This window comes from Ambystoma mexicanum, chromosome 3q (genome assembly GCF_040938575.1).
Source record: "Ambystoma mexicanum isolate Mex_15411 chromosome 3q, UKY_AmexF1_1, whole genome shotgun sequence".
Taxonomy (NCBI): domain Eukaryota; kingdom Metazoa; phylum Chordata; class Amphibia; order Caudata; family Ambystomatidae; genus Ambystoma; species Ambystoma mexicanum.
The window spans coordinates 1173915158-1173939576 of NC_090926.1; the positions used below are offsets into that span (position 1 = coordinate 1173915158).

General features: G+C 45.4%; 1 protein-coding gene across 2 annotated transcripts in view; it reads right to left on the reverse strand.

Annotated features, from left to right (window-relative positions):
• Nucleotides 1-24419, reverse strand: part of LOC138447726 (hepatic lectin-like) — a 438341-nt gene that overhangs the window by 271760 nt on the left and 142162 nt on the right. For both annotated transcript variants that reach the window (XM_069604027.1, XM_069604026.1), the window contains exon 3: nucleotides 7604-7669. In XM_069604027.1, coding sequence (XP_069460128.1) covers nucleotides 7604-7669 — 66 coding nt within the window. The remainder of the gene's footprint in view (nucleotides 1-7603; nucleotides 7670-24419) is intronic.

Consider the following 24419-nt stretch of genomic DNA (forward strand, 5'->3'; position numbering starts at 1 on the left):
GATCACCCATCGATGCTGGCTCATGTTCTGCACCAGCAGTCATTTTAGCTTTACCCATAATGCCAGCACGCATCAAGAACAAAAGTCTATATTGGCTGTGCCAATGACAGCATCACCATCACATAAGCACACATGGGCCTCATTATGAGGCTGGCGGTAAGGGGTTAACGGTGCCATTAACCCCTTACCACCGCATTACGAGGTCCGTTAGCAGGTCCCACTTAGGCCGGCTGGTAAAACCAGCTGTCCTTAGTGGGAGCCGCTAAGGGGCCACGGGCCTGTTATTAGCTCCCTTCCCATTCCCACTGAGCCCTATGGGGGGTCGTATGGGGATGGGTATTTTGAATGGGGACTTACCGGGTCCTCCAAGGTTGGAATGACATGGTATGTCTTTTAATCTTCTCTCACCTCTATAACTCATTTTTTCTATCCCCTTTTCCAATTCCTTTCATTATTACTGTTTCCCATTGTTTCATTTTTTCTCCCGACTTGCTCTCTGCCGGTTTTACCCTTGTCTCCTCGCCTGTTGTAGGCCATTCCCTACACATTATTTGTGATGGACTGTTTGGAGACTGTGGTGAAGCTTTGATGGACCATAATGATCAATTTAATGGTTACATTTGGGAGTAGGCACTTAAGCAGGATTAAGCTCACCCAAATGTACAGTGATAGATAAATGTACACCTTTGATCGAAATGCTATGACTTTGGACAGATGGCAATTGTTTTGTATGAAAAAAGATCCTTACTTTCTCTAACTTCTAAAATCCAAACTAATAATAAAAAGGGTCTTTCAGAATGTCCGCCAAAGTAAATTCCACCATCCTGTGTCACAACCTACCTCTATCCCTCACACTAAAACAAAAAGGTAAACTAACAGAAAGTTCCTTCTTTAAGGAGAATGGCTCCCTTCTCCTGCTTCTTGGATGGTGTTCAAAATAATGTTTTCTCAAAACAAAAATACCAGGGGGACTGACTCCCTTCCCCTGGCCTTTGGGTTTCACCCAGTCTTTACACAATGTTATACCCAGGAGAATGGCTCTGTTTTCTGCTGTGGATCTGTACAATGTCCAGAAAAACCAGGGGGAATGACTCCCTTCCTCTGGCTTCTTCAGCTGAACTCTCAGTTCAGAACCAAGAGAATGTCGCCCTTCTCTTGGTATGATTTGCCACACTTCAACACAAGCCCAGGGGGATGACTCCCTTCTCCTGGCATCTTCATCAAAACTCTTGATGTTGTATCAGGATTGCTAGTATTGCTTGATACTGTTCTTTCTCACTCCTTTCCGCTTGAAACAACCTTGTCCACTTTGACTTGTTCTTAACAAAGTCCCAATTTTGTTAGGGTTCGAGACCCTTCTCTGGTGGTCAATGGTTCTCACTTTCCCACTGTGACAAGGAAGATGTCCTCTGATGCTTTCCTTATCTGGTTTTGGGTCCCAGACCCTTCTCTGGTGGTCAGTGGTGTTCTCTTTCCCGCTGTTATGAGGATGATTTCCTCTGATACATTCTGTATCTGCTTTGGGCCCCAGACCGTTCTCTGGTGGTCAGTGGTTTTCTCTTTCCCAATGTAATGAGGAAGATTTTCTCTGATACTTTCTGTATCTACTTTTGGGTCCCAGACCCTTCTTTGGTTGTCAGTGGTCTTATACACGCCACTGAAGCAAGGATGTTCTCCTTGAATGCACAATATACGTTTCTTTGGGTCCTCAACCCTTCCCTGGTAATCAGTGGTCTTGTGGTCTCCACTGAGAAGAGGGAGCATTGTACGGATGCTTCTTGCATCAGCAGTTCCCTTTCTGGCAAGCTTCCTGTGCGCCCCTTCCTCTCCAGCCGGCAGGCTCCACAGCGTTCCTATGGATGTCCCACCTTTGCAGTCTCGGCTTCTTTGTTGGACTCGCCGGTCCAGCCAGCATGATTCCAGTGAGTCACCTAATGGCAGTACATGATGGTATAACCATAATGAATCTGGTGTTCTTCTTCACCGGAGTCCTTCCTACTTGGCAGGTTTCTTCAGTATTACGATAATACATGTGTTTGTTCTCTAAGGAAGAATTAGAAGTAGATTGTAGGACATGGGAATATGTGGGGGTGATGTGATTTCCAGGGCTGCATCTTAGGTGGTCGTCTTTGTCCCCAGAGTGGGAGTCCTTCCCCAGGAGGTGCTCTCGCATTAAACTGCCCCTATTGGGTAGCAGTCACACCTCCATATCCTCATGAGAAAGGGCTCCCCCTTTGGGAGAAGTGACGACAACTTGTGACTCATCACAGTGATCATGTTCAGGTTCTATAATGAACAGTTGGTTTTTGCTTGAAAATACTTCAGGCAGGTTTGCACCCAATGAATTGGCCTTTCTGTTTGTGCTAGATCATGTCTGCCGAAGGTGGCTTCCATCCCAGGAAAGACATTTCTCTGTGTCTATGTGATTCAGTATGCCACCTTTGACACTGTAACTAGGCATAATTTGGTACTGGCTATTCATGTCACTCCAAACCAGGCAATTGAGGAACACTGCTGTTATGATACTGCCCGAGCCTGGTATGGGAAAAGGGAGCAATGTCTGATCCCTTTAGGCTGACGAAAGGGACTGTGAGGCTCGGCCTGTGAGGAATTGCCATCTGGCAAGGGTGCGAAGCCCTGGCTCTTTTGATTTTTATTAAAAAATAGAATGATGAGTGTATATCCGTCTCAAAAGTGGTAACCTGCCAACCAGAGTTTCCAATTCACGTTGACTCCATGCCAAAAGCAAAGTGCACTCGTGAACTGCCGCATTGGTGGTCTGACCAGCAGCACCAGTTCTACTCTTGGCACAGAGCAGGTTTGAAGGTCCTGAGAGGCCCTTTTGGCAGCTGCAGCGGCATCCAAGTCCTTGCAGCGAAGAGGCAACATTTACTATATGCCCTGCTGTACCCAAAATTATGATAACACTAAAGTATGATACCTTAGATTATCATGTAAGCATATTACCTGTAATTGTATTTTAGTTTGCAGAGACTTTTCAAGAATGTGTCTAGCACACCTGGATGTCTAACTCAGACTGGACCCATTTGTTGGGTGTAGTTTGTAGTTTACTTGCTAGTATATGTTAGTTGTAACATATGTTGAGAAAGCACTTAACCTTTTAATTACATAATCCCAATGTACATATCCTAAAAATCCCAACTCTTTATGCAAGAGGTTAATGGGCGGAAGACTACCCATTAAGAAGGGTCATTGAACATACGCTGTATAGTCATCGATGACATAATTGGTTGATTGAGTCAGCACTTTTAAGGTAAATTGGAAAAAAACAACTAGGAATTTAAACTTTTGAAATCTGGTTTGATGTGCAAATTTACCTAAACTTGTTGAAGCATTGTTTTAATGTTGAAATGCTTGAGAAAAGAAACATGTTTTAGAGGGTAATAGCTGGAAACTGGGTGAATAACTCCATGAATGTCTGCTTAACGCATTGTTGTGTCAGCATTAACGGTGCCTAGAAGGCTCTAATCACGTCGTAAGGCACCATCAATTCCCACAGACTGCATTGAAGTTTCTGTTGAAACCACTGGCTTAGGAACGCATAAGAAGCCAGCACAGGAAGGGTTAATTAAATCTGTAGGCTCCCATGACTGTCTTTGGTACGCACACGTCTTGTAAATGAGCACAACGAATCGCTTATACGTGCATATGAAGATTAAAAAAAAAAAGATTTTTCAAATTAATAGCAAGATACAAAATATCTGTAGTAATTTCTCTTCTTATCCTCTGAGACACGTGACTAAAAGTGCCCGAATCCTAAACGTGAAAATGGCCCACGGTCAGGATTCTAAAAGGAGCCAGGGGAAGGGGTAGAATAGATGGGCAGGAGCAGTGATCTTTGCTAACACAATTCCACTTCTATGTTTTTCCACTGAATGTAAGTTGAACCCAATTGTGGATACTGTGCAGCTGCCGGACACTGGGTGAGCTAGGTCCTAGAGGAGTGGTAGTGATTCCCTGGAAGTACATTCAAATACATATGGGATAAACATTATAAGCATAGGAGGAGGGCGATGCCCTCCTCGAAGGCCTCCCTTTGTCCTCCCTTGTGCCCCTCAGAAGTGACCTACACACGGCCGCGCGCCTCATCAAGGTCTACGCAGATACAAATCACCCCGTCCCTCATCAAGCTTCACTGCCTCCCACTGCACGCACAAATCACCTTCAAGTCTTGCTGTTTCACCTATAAGGGAGTCGCCCCCTCAAGTCATCCAGCTACCTCGTGGACAAACCTCAGCATCTCTGACGGACAGCGCACCAGCAGAAGCCAGGACATGTGCAGACTTGAAATCCGCCATAAAGCGCTCCTTTACTTCTCGAAGCTAGGTCCGCACTCATTAAATACAATAATAAGAATACAAGGCAAATCATTGAGTAGGTCCATGTCCAATGGAGCCAAAGTCAAAGGTCCTAGATAAGGTTCCTAGATAAGGTCACAGAAGAGTGGGGCATTTTACAAATCCCTTTCACCAGCGAGGCATTGTGTTCATTGTAATTCATGGTCACATATCTCACCCTGCTCCCACGATGCACCCTCATCATCTTGCTCCCAACTCTCCCTCTCAATATATATATATATATATATATATACCCTTTACACAGCAATTCCACACTGATCCTGGGAGGCTTAACCTATATTCCTCCCCCTCTAATCCTATCACCATTCTTCATTGCATCAAAAGGCACTCTGGCTGGCAGTCCTGCTCCAACCTGATCTACCAATCTATATCCCCTCCCTACCCTTGCCCTCACCTCCCTCCTCCCCCTCTGCCTCTCTTATCCTTGGGCTCTGTAATGACCGAGCGCTCCTCAATAAAACGCTTACTTCTTAAGGACCATTTTCTTCTCCATAACCCCCAGATTTCAGTCATGGGAATCACTGACATGTCCATTGCACCCCATGACACCGTTGCTGCCTTTTAAACAGACTCTTCTACCTTATATTTGTATGTATGATGATGTGGGGTATGGAGATGTGCAAAAAGGTGTGTTTAAGTGAGTAGGGGCTATGGGAGGACAATCCAAAAACAAATAATAGCGGCAAGGAAAGCCAGTCTGTAATGTATTTTGATGTAACAATGTAGAACCCACTTGGCTTTTTCTCCCCGACCTCTCCTAATGAATTGGCCTCTCTTCCCTCGTCCACCTCTCCCTCTCAGCTGAGATCCTCCCACAGTGCCTCAAAATAGCCACCATCATCTCACATCCTCAAAAAGCACGCTGCTGATCCTAACAGCCCACCAACTATAGACCCGTCTCTCTTCTCCACTATTATTCTAAAATCCTGGGCCACATGGTATGCAACAATGTTACCAGATATTTAGAGTTTACATGTGTTTCCATGGAAAGACGGCGATAGATATATTCTATCACCGTCTTTCCACGTAAACACTACACACTCTCAACCATCCTCATCCTTCTTGACCTTTCTGCAGCCTCCAACACTGAATCCCACACTTCTCTCTCCCCACCTCTCCAACCTTGGAATCCAGAACACTGCAAACACCTGGATGGCCTCCTACCTCCTAGATGAGTCTTTTCCCATATCCTAGGACATGAACACCACCATTGCTCCCTCTTAAAGTGTAGCCCCCATGGCTCTGTCCTTGGCCCTCTACTCTTTAATGTCTATTCCGGCACCCTCCGCCAGCTGGTCTCTTACCTTCAGGTTCTCATACCATCTCTCTGCCAATGATACGCAGAATTGTTCTCTTTAAGTTATTTGCCACAGACCTACCTTCAAGGATCACCAATTGACTTTTGGCCATCGGTCACAGCTTAACTGCTCTAAGAATCAGGTTATCTACCTCTTTGCCTGGGATTCCCCTCCCCTTCTGTCTACCCCATTTCCTTTCCTCCTGAACTCCTTTCCTCTCCCCCCAAGTCTCGTAGCCCAGGTTACCTCTTTGACATTGACCACAAAAATCCACCAGTTTATCACCTCTACTGCTATTGAAGCCAGGCTCAACCTGCTTAGCATCTGGAAAATTCACCCACTTCTCACCTACCACTTTACAAGCACATAGTTGCCAACATCACCCATTCCAATCTGCAGGTGCTTATCCAGTCCTGTTTTTTTCTTTGCATTCTGGGACTTGCAGTCCGAGTTTTACAATGGGAAACGTCGAACGACATGTCCCAGCATGCAAAGAAAAAAACCATGACTGGATAAGCATCTACAGATTAGAATGGGTCATGAGGGTAACTATGCAAACAATCTCCTCACTACTACTCAGTCACCTCGACTACTATTGATCTAATAACGCTAGGCGACCATGGCATACAACACCACCTTTCAATGTTTGTAGACAAGGAAATCTCAGTATCATTGGCAGATGTTGTCAGTCAATGGTGGGGGAGAAAGACGGGCCGCCTATGAGCGTCACACCATCATGATGCCCAGTGCACCATTGATTCCCAGCCAACTTTCTGCTTTATAAATCCCATGCATAAGTAATGAGAGGGTAAGTGTAAGGCGGGACTGAAGCCGGGGTCTTGGCAGCAGATAGCAGAGGCAGGATGGGTCAGAATGCTTGGGTTGTGGTCTGCAACAGGGGTATTAGACCACATTCCAAGTATTCAGGAGGAGGCAATAGTGGCAGCTGGATGCTAGCATGATTTAGTGCACTGTTCAGCTAGTAGGTTCGACTAATGTTACCGGCTCAATGTGTGGTTTAAATGCAGCATTTGCAAAAAATGCACCTTGGGCACTGCTCCAAAATGTCACCAGCAAAAGTCACAAATAGTTTGTGGACATGGGCCATTTTTTGTGTCCCATCATGAGGACCACCGACAAAAAGGAAACATATAAATTAGGGGCTGGGATAAAAAATGGCGTCATAGAATACAAACATCATATGCAGGGCTGGCGCAAAGAGTTATTCCACGAAAGGCAAAATGAAACCATGACAGCCTTCCTCTCTCCCAGTGAAGCCAGATTTGGTATTTGTTTTACATTATGTTATGTTAATGGGCATTTGTATAGTGCCTTTCACCACTGGTATGATCTCAACGCGCTGAGGGTTGAACGCCCTCGGGGACTGTAGTCCAGGTCAGTGAGAAAGTAGGGTGGTAAGTAGTGCATGTGTGCACTCAGTATGTGTGCAGCTAGATCGAATGGTGTGGTGGGTAGCTGCATTCTAATGCTAGGAGTAGTGTGTAGGTTGTGTGAGACCAGTAGTATGTGAGCAGCTCAGCCGAATTGTTTTGGGTAGCTGCATTCTAGCGAAGGTGTTGCTTGTACATCGGATTATGTGTGCATCTATGCCGATTTGTTTGCGGGGGATAGCTGCATTCTAAAGACTGTTGAGGTGTGCATGCTGGTGTATAATTATGTGTGCAGCGAGGCCAAAATTAATCATGGGGTGTAGCCGCATTCTTTAGTTTTTTGGTGCAGAGTAGAGAGCCGGCATATTGGTAGGAATGTGCGAGTGTCCGTGCAGTTGGGCGAGGTCCCATCTAAGTGCCATGATGGAGCCCACTTTGTCGTGGTGCCATAGGCAGTTGATGAGAATTGCATTATTGTAGAACCAGTCTTGGTCATGAGGCAGTGCAGTGATATCCGGCTCTTGCCAAACCTTACCATTGCTTTGCATGGAGGCCAGGGCCGCTGCAGTATTGTCGTTTTCCAGAGCCGCTGCTTTCTGGCCTGAGATGAAAAACAAAAAAAATCACAATAGAAACAATGTCATCTTTTCAGCATGCTACAATTGTAAGGAAACAGCCATTGTTATCAACAACAGCACAAATAACACAGCAGTCGCATCGTTTCTACATGAACTCCAAATCAGCATCAAGGTGCAAACCGAGTTATAAAACCGACGTAACACAAAGCGAGCTCTGTGTCTTAAAGCCATTTTCTTTATTATTGCTTGTAAAGATTTTACTTACTTTGCCCTTTTTCTACTTAGGGAACAGCCCTTTAACCACAGGAACAGGAAGTGATATGAGAGGAGGACAGCAAGGGATGACTGTAGATTCATGAATGCAGCAAAAGCACACATAAAAGGTGTATTTTCTTTACTTTCAGCAATATATATATATATATATATGTATATATATGTGTATATATGGGATACATTACTCACCGTAATCATATTTCTGATGCTTGTATCTGCTTAGATTCACATGCTGTGCATAGGCCGACATCTAGTGGAAGCTGCGGAGTATTACAGTTTGTTTTTCGAAGTCGAAAAATGGGCGTCGACACAGGGCGTGCCAGTAATACTATCCCTAGTGTGACGTCCCCTGTACCCATGATCCCTCACGCGTCTAGGATCCCCAGATTGTGTTTTTCCTGACATGAGGTAGCATGAGGAGTAGCGTGAGTACAGATAGTCCAAGCAGATAGACAGAAAGGTAAGACTACAAGCAACCATGCGCCTTCTCTCGGAGGGGAGGAAGGGTGGGTCGCATGTGAATCTAAGCAGATACAAGCATCAGAAATACGATTACGGTGAGTAATGTATCCCTTCTGAGGCTTGTGGAATCTGCTTAGATCACATGCTGTGCATAGATTAGCGAGCAGTATCAGAAGAAGGAGGTGGGATGTGAGAAGGGTCATGAGTAAACAGGTGTCTTAGAACCGCTTGTCCCACTTGTGTATCTGCCTTGGAATGAGTGTCAATGCAGTAATGCTGAGTAAAAGTGTGAATAGAGCTCCAAGTAGCTGCTTTGCAAATGGTGTCAAGGGGAACATTTGCAATGAAAGCCAGAGTGGCCCCAATGCCTCTGGTGGAGTGGGCCCTTGGCGTAAAAGGCAGAGTTTTTTCAGAAAGAGAGTAACACAGCTGTATACAGTTGATAATCCACTTTGAGATAGCGCCCTTAGAGACGCGATCCCCCTCTCTGCCTGTAGCTACGGAGACAAACAGTTGATCTGTTTTCCTTAGCGGTCTGGTTTTATTTACATAGTATAAGACCGCCCTACGCACATCTAGGGTGTGTAGTTTCACCTCAGCTGAGCTTTGTGGGTTTTGGAAGAAAGCCGGAAGCTCGATGGACTGGTTTACATGGAACTTGGATATGAATTTTGGTGAGAATCTAGGGTGTGTGCGTAAAACCAGTTTGTCCTTGTGGATAGTAAAGAAAGGATCTTGCACTGACAGAGCCTGAATTTCACTGACCCTTCTTATGGAGGTAATGGCTACTAAGAAGGCCGTTTTATAAGTCAGGTGTTTGAGACTACTTTTATGCATGGGTTCGAAGGGGGGCCCCATGAGCTTAGATAGCACCACATTGAGATCCCATCCTGGCGGTGGGTTCGAGATAGGAGGGTGAAGTCTCTTTACTCCTTCCATGAAGGCTTTAACCACTGGTACTTTCCACCACGAAACCTTGTTATGGGATGTGGTGTAGGCTGAGAGGGCTGCCAGGTGTACTTTCAGAGAGTTAAAAACCAACCCTGCATCCAGCAGGTGGAGCATGTATGTTACAACGTTGGAAGGAGTGCAATCAACCGGGTTGATTTGTTTACTCTGGCACCAGATAACGAATCTTTTCCACTTGTCAAAGTAACAGTGCCTTGTATTTGGTTTCCTGGACTCTTTTAGAATGTTCATACACCTCTGTGGTAATTTGAGATGTCCAAACTCTATGACTTCAGGAGCCATGCTGCTAGGTTCATAGAGTTGGGTTCCTGATGCACTGTTTGACCTTGTTGCTGGGACAGAAGGTTGTACCAGGCTGGGAGTCTGATGGGCACGCATACCGCCATCCTGCGTAGGTGTGGAAACCATGGTTGTCTCGCCCACATGGGAGCAACTAGGATGAGCGTCATCGATTCCTTGTTCATCTTGTACACCACCTTCCTGATGAGAGGAGTTGGTGGGAAAGCGTACGCAAACATCCCTGACCAGTTCATCCACAGGGCATTCCCCTGGGAGTCCGGTTGTGGGAACCTGGATGCAAATCCTGGGCATTGTTTGTTTTCGCTTGTGGCGAATAGGTCTATAGTGGGGAAACCCCACTGAGAGAAGAGATCTTCTACTACGTCTTTGTGCAGGACCCATTCGTGTTCTTCTGGGAGGGAGTCTCTGCTTAGAGCATCCGCTAGGGAATTGAGCTCCCCTGGAACATGTTGCGATGACAGGAAGATGTTCCGTCTGAGTGCCCATATCCATATTTTCTGGGCAAGCTTGGACAGATTTGGCGAACGAGTCCCTCCTTGCTTGTTCAGATAGAACATGGCTGTCGTGCTGTCCGTCCTGATCTGCACCGACAAGTTTAGTAGATGGGGCTCGAACGCCTGCAGCGCTCGGAATACTGCCAGAAGCTCTAGCAGATTGATGTGGTTCTTGGCTACTGAGTGAGACCAGAGACCCTGAGCTGTGTGGTGGAGATGGTGAGCTCCCCACCCCGTCAGGCATGCATCTGTCGTCACCACTGCCTGTACTTCGGGATCGTAAAAGGGTTTCCCCTTTGCGAGATTCTCTCTTGTCCACCAGTGTAGGTTCTGTACGAGTGTTGGCGAAACGACCACTAGATCGTCCCACTGACCACTTGCCTGAGACCACTGTTTCGCCAACCATTCCTGCATGGGACGCATGCGCAGACGCGCGTGGGGGACCAGGTAAATGCATGACGCCATCATGCCGAGTAACCGCATAGCTTTGCGTACTGTTATCTGTTGACCTGACTGATAATGCGGAATTTGCAGAAGTATGTTCCGAATTCTTTCTTCCGAAGGGAAGGTCAATCCTTTCTGAGTATCTAGGATAGCTCCTAGAAACTGTTTTGAGGTGCTTGGCACCAGACTTGACTTTTTCTCGTTGATGGAGAAGCCTAATTCGTGGAGGAGGTCGATGGTCCTCTGAATGTTTGACCTGCAGATTCCTGGGGTTTCCCCCGTTATGAGCCAGTCGTCCAGATAAGGGTACACTGGGATTGCCTCCCTGCGTAGGTGTGCAGCTGCCACCGCCAGTACCTTGGTGAATACCCTTGGTGCAGAAGCTATCCCGAAAGGCAGTACCTTGAATTGGTAGTGGCGACTGTCCACCTTGAAGCGCAAGTATTTTCTGTGCGCCGGGAGCATGGAAATATGAAAATAGGCATCTTTCATATCCAAGGTTGCCATGTAATCCCCCTTTTTTAGGAGTGGGATTACCTCTTGTAGTGTGGTCATACGGAATTTTTGGGGCTTGACATACTTGTTGGCAGGCCGTAAGTCCAAACTGGACGCATTGTTAAATCTTTCTTTGGCACAAGGAAGTAAGTTGAATAGATACCCTTGTTTACCTGGTGTCCCGGGACGAGTTCTATCGCGTCCTTTTCTAGCAGAATGGCGATCTCCTCGAGGAGGATCTTCTGATGTTGTAAAGAGTGGACTTTTTGTCTTGGAGGATGGTTCAGGGGACGTTGCAGTAGTTCTATGCAGTACAAATTGGATACTGTTGACAGCACCCATCTGTCGGATGTTATCCCTTCCCATGCCTGGGTGAAACTTGATATTCGTCCCCCTACTGGGGTTGCATGGGAAGGGACCCTGAACTGAGCGTCACTGCTTTGGTGGAGGCGTGCCTCCTCCTTTACTGGGGCTGCCTCTGCCTCTACCACGTCCTCTTTTACTACCCCTACCATACGCCTGGGTAGACTGTTGTGAGCTGGTGTTCCACTGTGTACCCTGGGTGTGGGAGTAGCTATTTCCTCTATTGGAATTTTGGCCGCGGGGGCGACGAAAATTGCCATTCCCTCTTTGGTTAGGTGGTTTGGTAGTTAACTGGCCAAGGGATTTGAGGGTGTCGAATTCTTCCTTAGCGTTTTTTAGAGCGTCCTCGACTGCCTTACCAAACAGGAGATCACTTTCCACTGGTTTGTCTAAGAGCGCAGCTTGTGTTTCTGCTTTGAATCCCGACTGCCTCAACCAAGCATGCCTTTTGATGACAGTCCCCTCTGCTATAAGTCTACCCGCATTGTCAGCGGCGTCCAGAGTTGCTTTTACAGTGCAGCCTGACACGTTCCTTCCTTCCGCACAAATGCGAGCTAGCTGGCTTTTAAGGGGTTCGGGAGCAGAGTCTATTAGTGCTGCCACTTCTTCCCACTGGTGACAGTTGTAGCTAGCCAACAGTGTGGTGGAATTCGCGATTCTGGCTTGGTAGGCTGCTGTGGAAGCTACTTTCCTGCCAAAACCATAAATTTTTTTACTTTCTTTGTCGGGGGGAGCCTCAGAGGAAGATAATGGTGTACCAGCTCTTTTGCGGGTGTTGGTTACTACTAGAGAGTCTGGCTTAAGTTGACCTCTAATATATAGGGGGTCCGACTGGGCTGCTTTAAACAGCTTCTCCACTCTCGGATTTACAGGTCTTGTCAGGTTTGGGTTGACAAGGGATGGTGCTATTCTGCGTTGAACAGATTTTAGGATGGGAATGGTCTGGGCTACTGGCTTCCTTTCCCCTATTAGTTCTTCCGCAAAGTCCCTTTCTTCCTGGACACCTTGTGTGTCTATGTGGAAGTGGTTAGCTGCCCGAAAGAGCAGTTCAGTCAGGAGGGGCTGATTATCTATTGGGGAGTCAGACACTGGGGCTTCCCTTTCGACTGGTGAGTCCATTCTGAAAATATCTGGGCTATTTTCTGGCTCATCCTCGTCTTCGTCTTCGCCGTAATAATCTGATCCTGCAGGATCTTCTGGCGTGTCAATTTCCTGACCTTCTATCAGGGAAGAGTTTCCTTGGTCTGTAGGGAAGAGGTAAGAATAGGGTTGGACCTCGATGGGGTCTAAAGGCCTAAATGGTGTCTCGACCCGGGGTCTTTTATTTGAGGGGATAGGGTCCCCTGACCCTGAGGGAGAATCTTCCTGAGGGTTTAAAGCTAGGAGTTGTTCAGGATGTCTTTCGAAAAAATTCGCCAAGGAAGACATCCTTGTCATTACTCTGTCAATGTCCTCGCATGACCAGAGTTTTGAGCTTGGGGTGACCTTGCTGGGACTTTCTATGGATTGGCCCTGAGAAGACTTGGTCAGTTCTTTTGTAGTGGAGGACTGCAAGGGTTGTTTCCTTTGCTGTTTACCCCCTTCCCCGTGGGTGGAAGTGTGTTTCCCCTTTCCCTTATCTTTCGACGCCTGGCGTCGAGGATCGGAGGTGGAATCCCTGTCTTTCGAACTAGCCTTCGAAACTGGCCCCTCTTTACTCCCAAGTGATGTACCCTTTTCCTGGGGTGCAGGCTGGGGGTGGAAGTCGTGTTCGTCTCCGGACGATTGATCTTCCGGGATATTAATGGTCGAGGCACTCTGTGCAAGTGTGGAGGCTTGCCTGACGTCGTGCGGCGACCTCGACCGGGACCGCCCAGAGGACGTCCTTTCGGACCGCTCCTTCTGTGCCTCTTTCCGAGGTTTCGACGACGTCGAATCTCGGGTGGATTTTTTGTGTTTAGCGTGTGTATGTGTAACGCTTTTGTCGCCGGGGGACTTCCCCATAGTCGCCGGGACGGACGACCTTCCGAGGCCGGGGACGTGCGTTCGGCTGTCCTTCGACGCCTTGGTGCCCTCGCCGTCCGAAAGTTCGGCGTCGCTGCCGTCGCTGAAGGTACCCTCCGCCTCCATAGCTGCTAGCTTGGCGTGGTGGGCCCAACGCTTGGTGGAGCGGTCCTTAAGAGTTTTGGCCTTAAACCTATTACAGGCCCTGCAACCCGTCTCGGGGTGGTCTCTGGGTAGGCAAAGGTTGCACGTAGCGTGCTTATCTACCCAAGGGTATTTCTTATTACACTTGGGGCAAAACTGAAAGGGCGTACCCTCCATACGCGCCTGTGGGCAGCGGGCAAGTGTGTGTAGGTAATAAGGTGTCGAGTGTGGAAGTGTACCACCCCCACTCTCCCTACTTGTAGGGCCGAGGCCAGCGGCCCAGGCCCGAGCCGAGGCGGAAGCCTCAAGGCCCAATCCGTCGGGTATTCGACGTTGATCTCCTCCCCGGTTCGGCGTCGAGATGTTGATCGACGAAAGGTTGGCCAAACGGGGCAAATTAGAATTAGTTTAGAGTGAAAATATGGCAAAGCCAGGGAACTCCGATGAAGTGCTTCCGACCAGAATGGCGGAAAAAAACAATCTGGGGATCCTAGACGCGTGAGGGATCATGGGTACAGGGGACGTCACACTAGGGATAGTATTACTGGCACGCCCTGTGTCGACGCCCATTTTTCGACTTCGAAAAACAAACTGTAATACTCCGCAGCTTCCACTAGATGTCGGCCTATGCACAGCATGTGATCTAAGCAGATTCCACAAGCCTCAGAAATATATATATATTCAGTAAAAAAAACTTTGTTAAAGGGACGTTATGGTTAAGTTGCGCTACTAAAAACCTATGAAATTCAGTGAAAAAACTTTGTTAAAGGGACGTTATGGTTCAAAGAAAAAACGAAAAACCCCTGAAATTTGGCAGTTATGGTAAGATAAGCAACCATAACTCGCGCCACCGTGCACTGCTAACACTAACACCCAGGACATCAAAGATGACATCACAAATGTCATTGATGACATCACTGATGACATCACATGTGCATTTACTTTTCATGAAAACTCTGTACAAGGGATTCTTATAATGCGGACCAAAAACTGTCAAGGATCATTGGGATAAATATCATGAGCTAATTAGTGCATTAAGCAATGCATTGATATAAATAGTATTTTATTATGAAGTTCTATCCAGTATACTAAGCTACTCATGCAGAAACATAGGCAGTGTGTGCAGCATACATGATGAAGGTGCCATATACATAATCTTGCCATGTTGAATAGTGAAATGATAACTGCTTTCTTATTAGAGTTTTGCGTAATGTGAAACATGTAATAAGTAGATAATAAAACCCACTTAATACATAATTATTACAGACAAAACACAAAGAGACAACAACACATACAAATATGAGTATATACAGGGACAGTGAAGTAAACAAAAAAGCAGAAGTAGTAGCAGAAAGAGTTCATAACCTAACTGATTGTCTTTATGCAGACAAACTATTGCTCTGTTTCAAAGCTGCTACTTACCATATGTATGTATATCACATGATGTGACTGCACCCAAAGGAAAGGAGAGTGAGTATAATGTATACAAATATGAGCATATACAGGGAAGGTAGAGTAATAAAAATAAAACTATGAGAAAGTGCTGATAACCCTAATGATTATCTTCATGCACAGAAAGTATTGCTCTCTTTCAAGCCTGTGTCTTCCGCTATGTATATGTTTCATATGATGTGCTTGACCCTAAGTCTACAAATATAGTACCTTTTCAATTTTTACTTCCTGACTGTTACTGAAGAAAACTATGTGGCCTAGATATGTCAGTAAAGGGAAAAAAGGGAGAGCCAGACATGCAATGTCATCAGTGATGTCATCAATGACATTTGTGATGTCATCTTTGATGTCCTGGGTGTTAGTGTTAGCAGTGCACGGTGGCGCGAGTTATGGTTGCTTATCTTACCATAACTGCCGAATTTCAGGGGTTTTTCGGTTTTACTTTTAACCATATCGTCCCTTTAATAAAGTTGTTTCACTGCATTTCATAGGTTTTTAGTAGCGCAACTTAACCATAACGTCCCTTTAACAAAGTTTTTTTTACTGAATTTCATAGGTTTTTAGTAGGGAAGCTTAACCATAACGTCCTTTTAACAAAGTTTTTTTACTGAATTTCATAGGTTTTTAGTAGCACAACTTAACGATAATATCCCTGACTTTAAATACATGTAACATAGAACATACTGAACCCCTAGCTAGTGATTTCGATGTCCGCGGACTACCGCCATGTCCGTGGACAATCGAAAATCTGAGCGTGGTGAATGTAAATTTAAATAGTGTGCCCCATTTCCACTTTGAGGTTGGCTCTGAAAAGTGCCGTTTTTTTTGTTTTTTTTGCAGATGCTTGACAGACACCTGTTATTGTGTATTTTTTTTTCTTTTTTTCTTACTTTACTCCTAAAATCTTCACATAACCTTCTCCAAAGCAACCCTTACATTCCAAAACAGGATGGCATTTCCCATAAAAGATAAGGAAATGCCATCTTCTTTAAAATAAACAGCATTACTGGAATCAATATTCTCATTATTACAGTAGAACATACCAGCCCTAAGCGTGAAGGCACACATGCCTCGGTTGATTACACACCTAGCATTGTTTTGCTGAGGACAAAAAACTGAGCTATTGTCCCATATTGCCCTAGGTAGTAATCCTGAAAAAATTACTTTGGCATTTGGAAGGATGTTCATTACTGCTTGAACCAAGTGTTCCAAATCTGCCAACAAAGCAGGGGCACTGACATAGCCCAAACGGAAAGCACCATAGTGCAAAACTACCACATGGGGACTGTTGATCCTGCCCATATCTTCACAAACTTGTACAATTCCCTGTACATTGCAATCAGGCACAGTGCTCCACACAAACTCCACTCCTTTAACATCAAAATTCTTTGCAACATGCCTCCATTGAGCACACTGTTGTAAACCATGCACAAACATATCTCCGAGCACCAACACCCTGACTTTCTCCACTTCTGCCATCTTCACTACACACAGTCTCTTTCAACACAAATCCACAACCTCAACATCTGATTGGCCGATCCCTACAGTCTTCTTTCCATGCTGGATTTGCTGGAAAACCCTGGATGTAGCACGCCCTGCCCACAGACAGCCGCGGTGTCCATGGACCGCGTAACACTTGGACAGCCCTTCTACCATTTCCACTTCACTCTCTGTGCCATTCCCTCATTGCATACAGCTAAGCAGTCACACAATACAGAGAACGTCCTCAGAACACCCCCATTTTGTTTATTTTCGAACATTTCAGGACACCGCGAGTATTCTTATAACACATGCAACTTGCCAGCGAACAATCAGGACAACGTCCTCAGAACACCCCCATTTTCTTTATGTACGAACATTTCAGGACACCGCGAGTGTTCTTCTGGTTCACTCTTTTTTCTTTTGCTGACATATCTAGGCCACATGGTTTTCTTCAGTAACAGTCAGAAACTAAAACTTGTATTTTATTTGTAGACGTATCATACAAGAAGGTTCTTATAGTAATTCCCTTAGAATCCAGTCACATCATATGAAACATATACATAGGGGAAGACACAAGCTTTAAAGACAGCATTATTTTCAAGCAAATAAATGATGATTTCTCTGTTTCAAAGCTGCTATTTACCCTATGTATATGTATATTGGTATGTGTTCTTGTCTCTTTCTGTTTTCTGTATAGTAATGCAATTATGTAATACATGGGTTTTATTAGCTACTTATTACATATTTCACAGTACACAAAAATCTATTAAGAAAACAATTATCATTTCATTATTCAACATATTAACATTACGAATATTATACCTACATCTTGTACGCTGCACACAATGATATGTTTCTGCATTAGTAGCTTAGTATACTAGATAGAACCCCATAATAGAATGCTATTTATACCAATGCATCGTTCAAAGCACTAATTAGGGTATGATATTTATTGCAATGATCCTTGACACTTTTTTTCGCAACATTATAATAAGAATCCCTTGTACACATATTTCATGAAAAGTACATACACATGTGATGTCATCAATGACATTTGTGATGTCATCTTTGATGTCGTGGGTGTTAGTCTTAGCAGTGCACGGTGGTGGCGCGAGTTATGGTTGCTTAGCTTACCATAACTGGCGAATTTCATGGGTTTTTCGGTTTTACTTGGAACCATAACGTCCCTTTAACAATTTTTTTTTATTAGCACGCAAACAATATACAAAGATGGAGTGTAAAAAGCAATTTCTCAGAGATGGCTGTACACAGAATGTTGCAAACTAAGAATTTATGGTCATTTACAGTGAAGGTCAGCTGCTTCCATTTCTTGCTCGCGTGCCGGAGAGGCCCACGACTCGCACTATAAGGTTCTATTGTTTTTTGACCTTGACAGAGAGGGATCGTGCTAAAAGACTTCTTTTGAAGGAGTGTTGCAAAAACGTAAGACACGATAAGGATGACATTTCTGAAATGAAACCACTTTTATATATTATATCACTGTGAGAAAGATTGTTGGCACAGGCGGAGTCGTATTTTGGGACTGCACTATGCCTAGACAATGGAAAATGCCAATATAATGTAAGTAACCTTTTAGATTATTTTATACCGAAATATAATAACAATAGTGTGGCGTTAAAGCCGGGTTAAGTTGTACTTGTTCGTTCAATGTGGCATAGTGTTTTCTACCGCACACTATCACCGCCGAGTTGGTCCCCTGTCGCTTAGAGGGCTCTGAAAAAGGCAAAGGACTGAGGGTGGGTTAATGGGAATAAGTTAACATACTCCGTTGCACTATCCTCGCTAGCAAATAGTTTCACACCCTAATAAATAAAATAAATATTTTTAATGAAGATCGGCTGGTGAGACTAATTTATGTTTTTTAAAACAGGTACGTCCTTCCGTACTGTCAATGCCATGATTTTCAGACCCCGGCAGACGGATTTTTTAACTGCCAGGTGCAGCTACTTCTAAAGAACTTCATGACCCTCACCATTTTATGGGACAATCGCCAAAGACCAATATGCCCTTACGCGGTACTTGCGGCTAGAAGCAACATACCAACCATTATGGTGGTCTAATGCCTCGTTGGTGGAACAGCCTTCCAATTATCAGTGCGACCATAGTGCTTCTTTTATCATAAATCAACACCCTGTGTACCGCAAAGGAACAGCGCGTGACTCAAGATGAACTTTTGCGGATCGACAGCAAAGACAAATGCAAATCACTGAATATTCTCTAAACATTTGATGTCAAATAAAAGTACTTTACGAAATGTACAATCTTGCTGTTTGCTTTTAAATCACAGTTTCATATTCCGAATTGTGGCGCGCTGTGTTGTGAGATGATCTGTGTTGTTTTTCCGGGTTCTGTGTAAAGTCGCGTAGGGCTGGAGACGACTGGGCCTTACGCGGTACTAGCAGCTAGAAACAACATACCAACCATTATGGTGGTCTAATGCCTCATTGTTGGAACAGCCTTCCGATTATCAGTGCGACCATAGTGCTTCTTTTATCATAAACCAACACCCTGTGTACCGCAAAGGTACAGTGCGTAACTCAAGATGAACTTTTGCGGATCGACAGCAAAGACAAATGCAAATCGCTGAATATTCTCTAAACATTTGATGTCAAATAAAAGTACTTTACGAAATGTACAATCTTGCTGTTTGCTTTTAAATCTCAGTTTCATATTCCGAATTGTTGCGCGCTGTGTTGTGAGATGATCTGTGTTTTTCTCCGGGTTCTGTGTAAAGTCGCGTAGGACTGGGGACGACTGAGCGCGTTTGGCTACGCACCCTGTACCGTCACGGAGAGAGACGGGGAATATGAATGCTTTGATAATGTCAGGCTAAGGGGCGGGAGCTATGATTTAGTGTCGCAAAAGCAGGTCAGCCAGGTCGATGGGGCAAGTGATAGGATTATCACATAATGTCGGCGCACAGCAGCCTGATTTATTGTTTGTTTAGTGGACAAAAAGTCGGGTAAGGCCCATAGGAAATTGTAATGTCATCAGACATAAGGAGGGTTCTTATAACACTTTCAACTTGACAACGAACAATACGAACAGCATTCTCAGAACACCCCCATTTTGTTTAATTGCAAACATTACCTCCACATCCACTCTTCCTCGTCCCAGTACTTACTTCATGAGGCCCCTGCCTCCGACACAGGACCTTCTTCTATTTCTTTAAATTCCTATAACTCCTCCTCCACATCCACATCACTCAGTTTCATATTACCAAGCCGGAGCATGGAACCTTCCACGCAGGGAGGGTGAGGAGGGTCGTCAGTACTGTGACGAGAAAGAGTAGGAATAGGAGTAATGAAGATTACCGGTAAGTAATCAGAGCATTTAAGGACACCGCAAGTGTTCTTAGCTCAATTTTAGCTTGCTTGCGAACAAAACGGACACATACTCCGTCCTCAGAACACCCCACCATTTAGTTTATATAGAACATTTCAGAACTGCCGTGTTGTCCGCAGACAAATCGAACACAACAAAAGTGCCTAGCATATAAATAAAACAGAACATTGAACCTATCTCATACTCCCCCACCCTCCCCAAACACTCTTACACACCAACACACTACACTAAATACAATTATTAATCCAAGTTTCACCGCGCTGTCCGCGGTCGTCCGCGAATGCAAGATGGCGGGCGCCACAGAAAATCTGACGCGCTTCACGCACCACGCCGTCCAATCAGTGAACACGTTGCATGTCCGCGGACATCACGCAAGTCGCTCGGCCAATCGGGCACTGTCCGCGGAGCGAACCGGGAAGTCCGTCCGCGGAGCGAACAGAGATATCACTAATTTTTTTGTCTTACATTTTGGTCATTTTTAAAAAAACTACTGGACGGATTTACACCAAATTTGCAAAAGCACGCTTTCGGGACCAAGCCCCCGCTCCTGCCGTGTAAATCCGTCCAGCGGTTTGGGCTGTAGGCGTGCGCAAAGTTTTTTCCATTATGTCTATGGGAAAAAACAAAAGTTTTGGGACCCCCCCTATAGCTTTTCCCCCTTCTGGACCAAACCTCTCCAAACCTTGAAAATAATTCAGAGTGGGCCATATACGTTTTTTGCAAAGTTTGGTGAGGATTCGTCCAGAGGGAGCGAAGTTATAAGCCACCCAAAAAATGCTCTTCCTATGGAAACACCAACTCGTCCAGGTAATATATATATACTGTGAGAAACCTGAGGGTATTCTCCCAGCAAGATCTCGGGGATCCCTTATTCAGGTGGCCAGGGAAGGGCTGGCACTCTCAGATCCCAGCCCTGGGGGTTGATGAGCGAGGGAGGATCACCTGGGTAGGGGAGCCTGGGGTTGTGCTCGGGGAAATGCCCCAGGTGAGACGCTGTATATTACTGGGGAAGAAGAAGAGGAGGATGAGATCCCTAGGACCTGTACACTGGGACCCCCAACCGGCCCATAGAGCTGGGGTTTGCCCAATAGCATTTTAAGACAAGATAGCAGCACCCGTGAGATGGATGGGGGTCGAGATTAATACTCTAACACCAAATCAATAATTACAACTCAACGGTTTGGCAAACGGAGTCAGTTTAATGACAAGTACAAAAAACGTGGAGTCTCATGAATATCAGCGGATGTGTGATCTTCTTTCTCGCTTCACAACTCCAACAAACTTCACAAAAAACACATAATTTATACTAAAAACTCCTCATCACTGACGTATAAAGCTTAAAAATTGGCATGCAATTCTATTGGTTCTAGAAAGGTAACTGTAATATAGGTACTATATAGTAATATATACTATACATAGGTACAATATCTGTATATGGTAACAGAGTAAGGGGGTGGATAAACACTGTAAGGTGGGACAGCCCTTCCTTCAAAAAAGGCTACTGGAAACATCACTAAAAGTACAACATCCAATTGGTTCTACTAACTATAGGACCCTAGATTACTTGGTCCATTATGATTGGGTTGGCACTAGGCAGGTGCAACCACACATGTGAGGTACCGTTTGTCGGGATAACTGTGGGAACGCGGGAAGGTAGGGCGTCTGTTGTTGGCGGCATGTTTCGGCGTTGTGGGCAGAGGGAAATACCTCTGAAATTTGGTGGAAAAAAACACAATTTTCAGACATTTCACTCTGGCCACCCACTGGCTTGAGGTTACCAGTGGGTTAGCCTTTTCCCTTTGTGCCCAGGTAGGTGCACCCACACATGTGAGGTACCGTTTTCGTCGGGACACCTGTGGGAACGCAGGATTGTAGGACATGTGTTGTTGGCGGTGTGTTTTAGTGGGTGGCCAGAGTGAAATGTCTGAAAATTGTGTTTTTTTCCACCAAATTTCAGAGGTATTTCCCTCTGCCCACCCACCGAAACATGCCGCTAACAACAGATGTCCTACCTTCCCGCGCTCCCAAAGGTGTCCCAAATCTGTAGGTTGTCCACATGAGCAAAATTCCTGAAAATCTACTGTGCGAAAAGACTTGGGGTTACCAGTGTTTTAGGCTTTTCCCTTTGCACCCAGGTAGGTGCACCCACACATGTGAGGGACCGTTTTCGTCGGGAAACCTGTGGGAACACGGGTAGGTAGGCCATGTGTTGTTGGCTGCGTGTTTCGGTGGGTGACCAGAGTGAAATGTGCGGAAATTGTGTTTTTTAACCTGTCATTTTCCCAATTTCTCCCCAAACTATGGAATCCTTCCCTACATAGTTGTTCTCTGACCTGTGCAAATCACCCCTTCCTAAACTTGGAATATAGTCTACTTTTCAGAAATGTATGCCTTTCTGGCTTCCCATTCATCTTTCCTACCCTTTTCTTCCATTCCGTCCACGCATGTCCTATTGGACAAAAAATGCCAAAACGTCTGATTAGCAGAGATATCTCATGTAACAAAGAAGTTACAAGGGATTGAATGGCGACATACCGAAAAAACCGAAAAAGGCCTTTGCACTGGGGGGAAATACCCATGGCAGTTAAGGGGTTAAGACGGTAAAGCCCCAGAGGAGATATCATTTGTAAGGTAGCTCAGTTAGATAATGCTCCAAATGCATATTGTGCACAGGAATATGTAACACCTGTGTTCAGCACCTGGCTTAATCTTCCAGTGGGATAATAGGCAAAGTGAATGCATTCAGCTTCCGATGCAACACAGCATTTTCCAGGTCAATTGGTTCAGAAAAAGTGCTGGAAAACACTACTACTGTCGCTTTTTCTAATTAGCCAGATTTTCGTGCATTTTCTGGGTGGAGTTCGGGAGCCGAGTGGACACACCAGGGCCCCCCGTATTTCCCGCTCCACCAGACAAATGGATTCTCATGCTGGAAATAAGGAAAGAGATTCCTCTGGGATCTGCTTGGAAATGAAACCTGGTAAAAGCGGGCAGAGTCCAGAGGAAGCCATAGTCAATTCTGCCAGCAATCGCTAATTGCGCAAGGTATTTACACTCTTCCAAAGTGGAAAAGCAATGTGATTTCACCTGCCTTTTACGCTAAAATCTTCCATTTTGTGGCAGAAAAGTAAAAACATGCGCCAATGAAAATGGTCCACTCCAAGCAGTTTACTTTGCGCCTTGATGCTTGGGGGTTTTGCGAGATGCTACACATGTAATAAATAAATAAATACATTTAACATGACCCCAGATAAATGGCAATTTGTGATCAGAATGAGTGAGCATGGCATGTCACTGGTAAGAGGGTGTCCTGTGCTTCTTGAGTGCATTGGAAAATGCCCAATTGCCATCTAGCGTTAAGCAGGGGCTTAAACCCATCAGTGTGGGTTGCGCAATAATAAGTCGGCAGAGGTATTTCAAATGGCCAATTTCGCTCTTTGGGTGACATTGTCAAAGTGGGAGAATGTTACCCAGCCTGTGCCACTTTCTCTGCGGAGTGAATTGTGCCACCCTGAGGAAGAAGTGCGAAAAACCCACAAGGGCACTGTGCCCTGCTCTTTCTGTGTGTGTCTTCCCCACAGGGCGACAGATGCAGACTCAGACATGGGTAAGTCTCAGGTGGAAAGCCTGTACCATAGTTGATGTGGAAAAGGATTCCAGACTTCTGAGGCTGATAACATTAGTAGCATTGAGTTACATGCCACCTGACAGGTATGTGTGATAAAGTTGCAAAGCAGAGCTGTTAGTGGGCTAAAGCAGGAGGCAATGTCTGCCCACCCTCAAAGGGTACGTATAACCAAAAGTAATAGGCCCCTCCCCCCATCATGGCTGTAGGGGCCAGGCTCTAGACAAGGGCAAGAATGCCCTCCAATCATCCATGCCCACGAGTAGGGTAGCCCTCGTGCTCCAGGAACCCTGTTGAGCAACCTCTGTGCTTTCCAGGTGATACTAACGTTATTTAAAGCCAGAAGTCTGAAAGGTAATCGCTTAATTGCAGCTGGAAATTAGCTCCTGGCGTGATCAAAATGTATTAACCAAGTGTGGCATCATCCCCTTCATGTATAAGCATTATGTGTGTTCTCGCGTTTCTTCATCCACTGAATTACTGTTAGAAACAAAGGCAAGAGTTGTGTCTCTTGATCTCTTGTGTAGGCATTAGGAAGGCAGTTCCCAGCCTCTGGCATAATATGCCCATGTTCTACCAATATTGACTAACGGTTGCCCTCTTATGGCCAGGTAGAACCATCATGGCAGTGACTGGCAAATGCCTTTCCCCTGCAGACAGAAACGCGGAAATAAGAGGCCAATTCAAGACTCAAACAAATCGAAGTTAAGACAGACTGCAGCTGCCATTGCTGTTTGGAGAATATGTTGAGTGTTCAAGCAAGGAGGTATGTATTAAGCAAGCAAGCAGTGAGACAAGGGAGAGGCCAAGAAAGGCCAGAAGGGCTCTTTGAATAATGTAACAGGGCAGAGGACCCATGCTCTGCCGTCCTAGTAACATATGAGAGAACCAAATAGATCAGGCTTTGCAGTAAATGTTAAA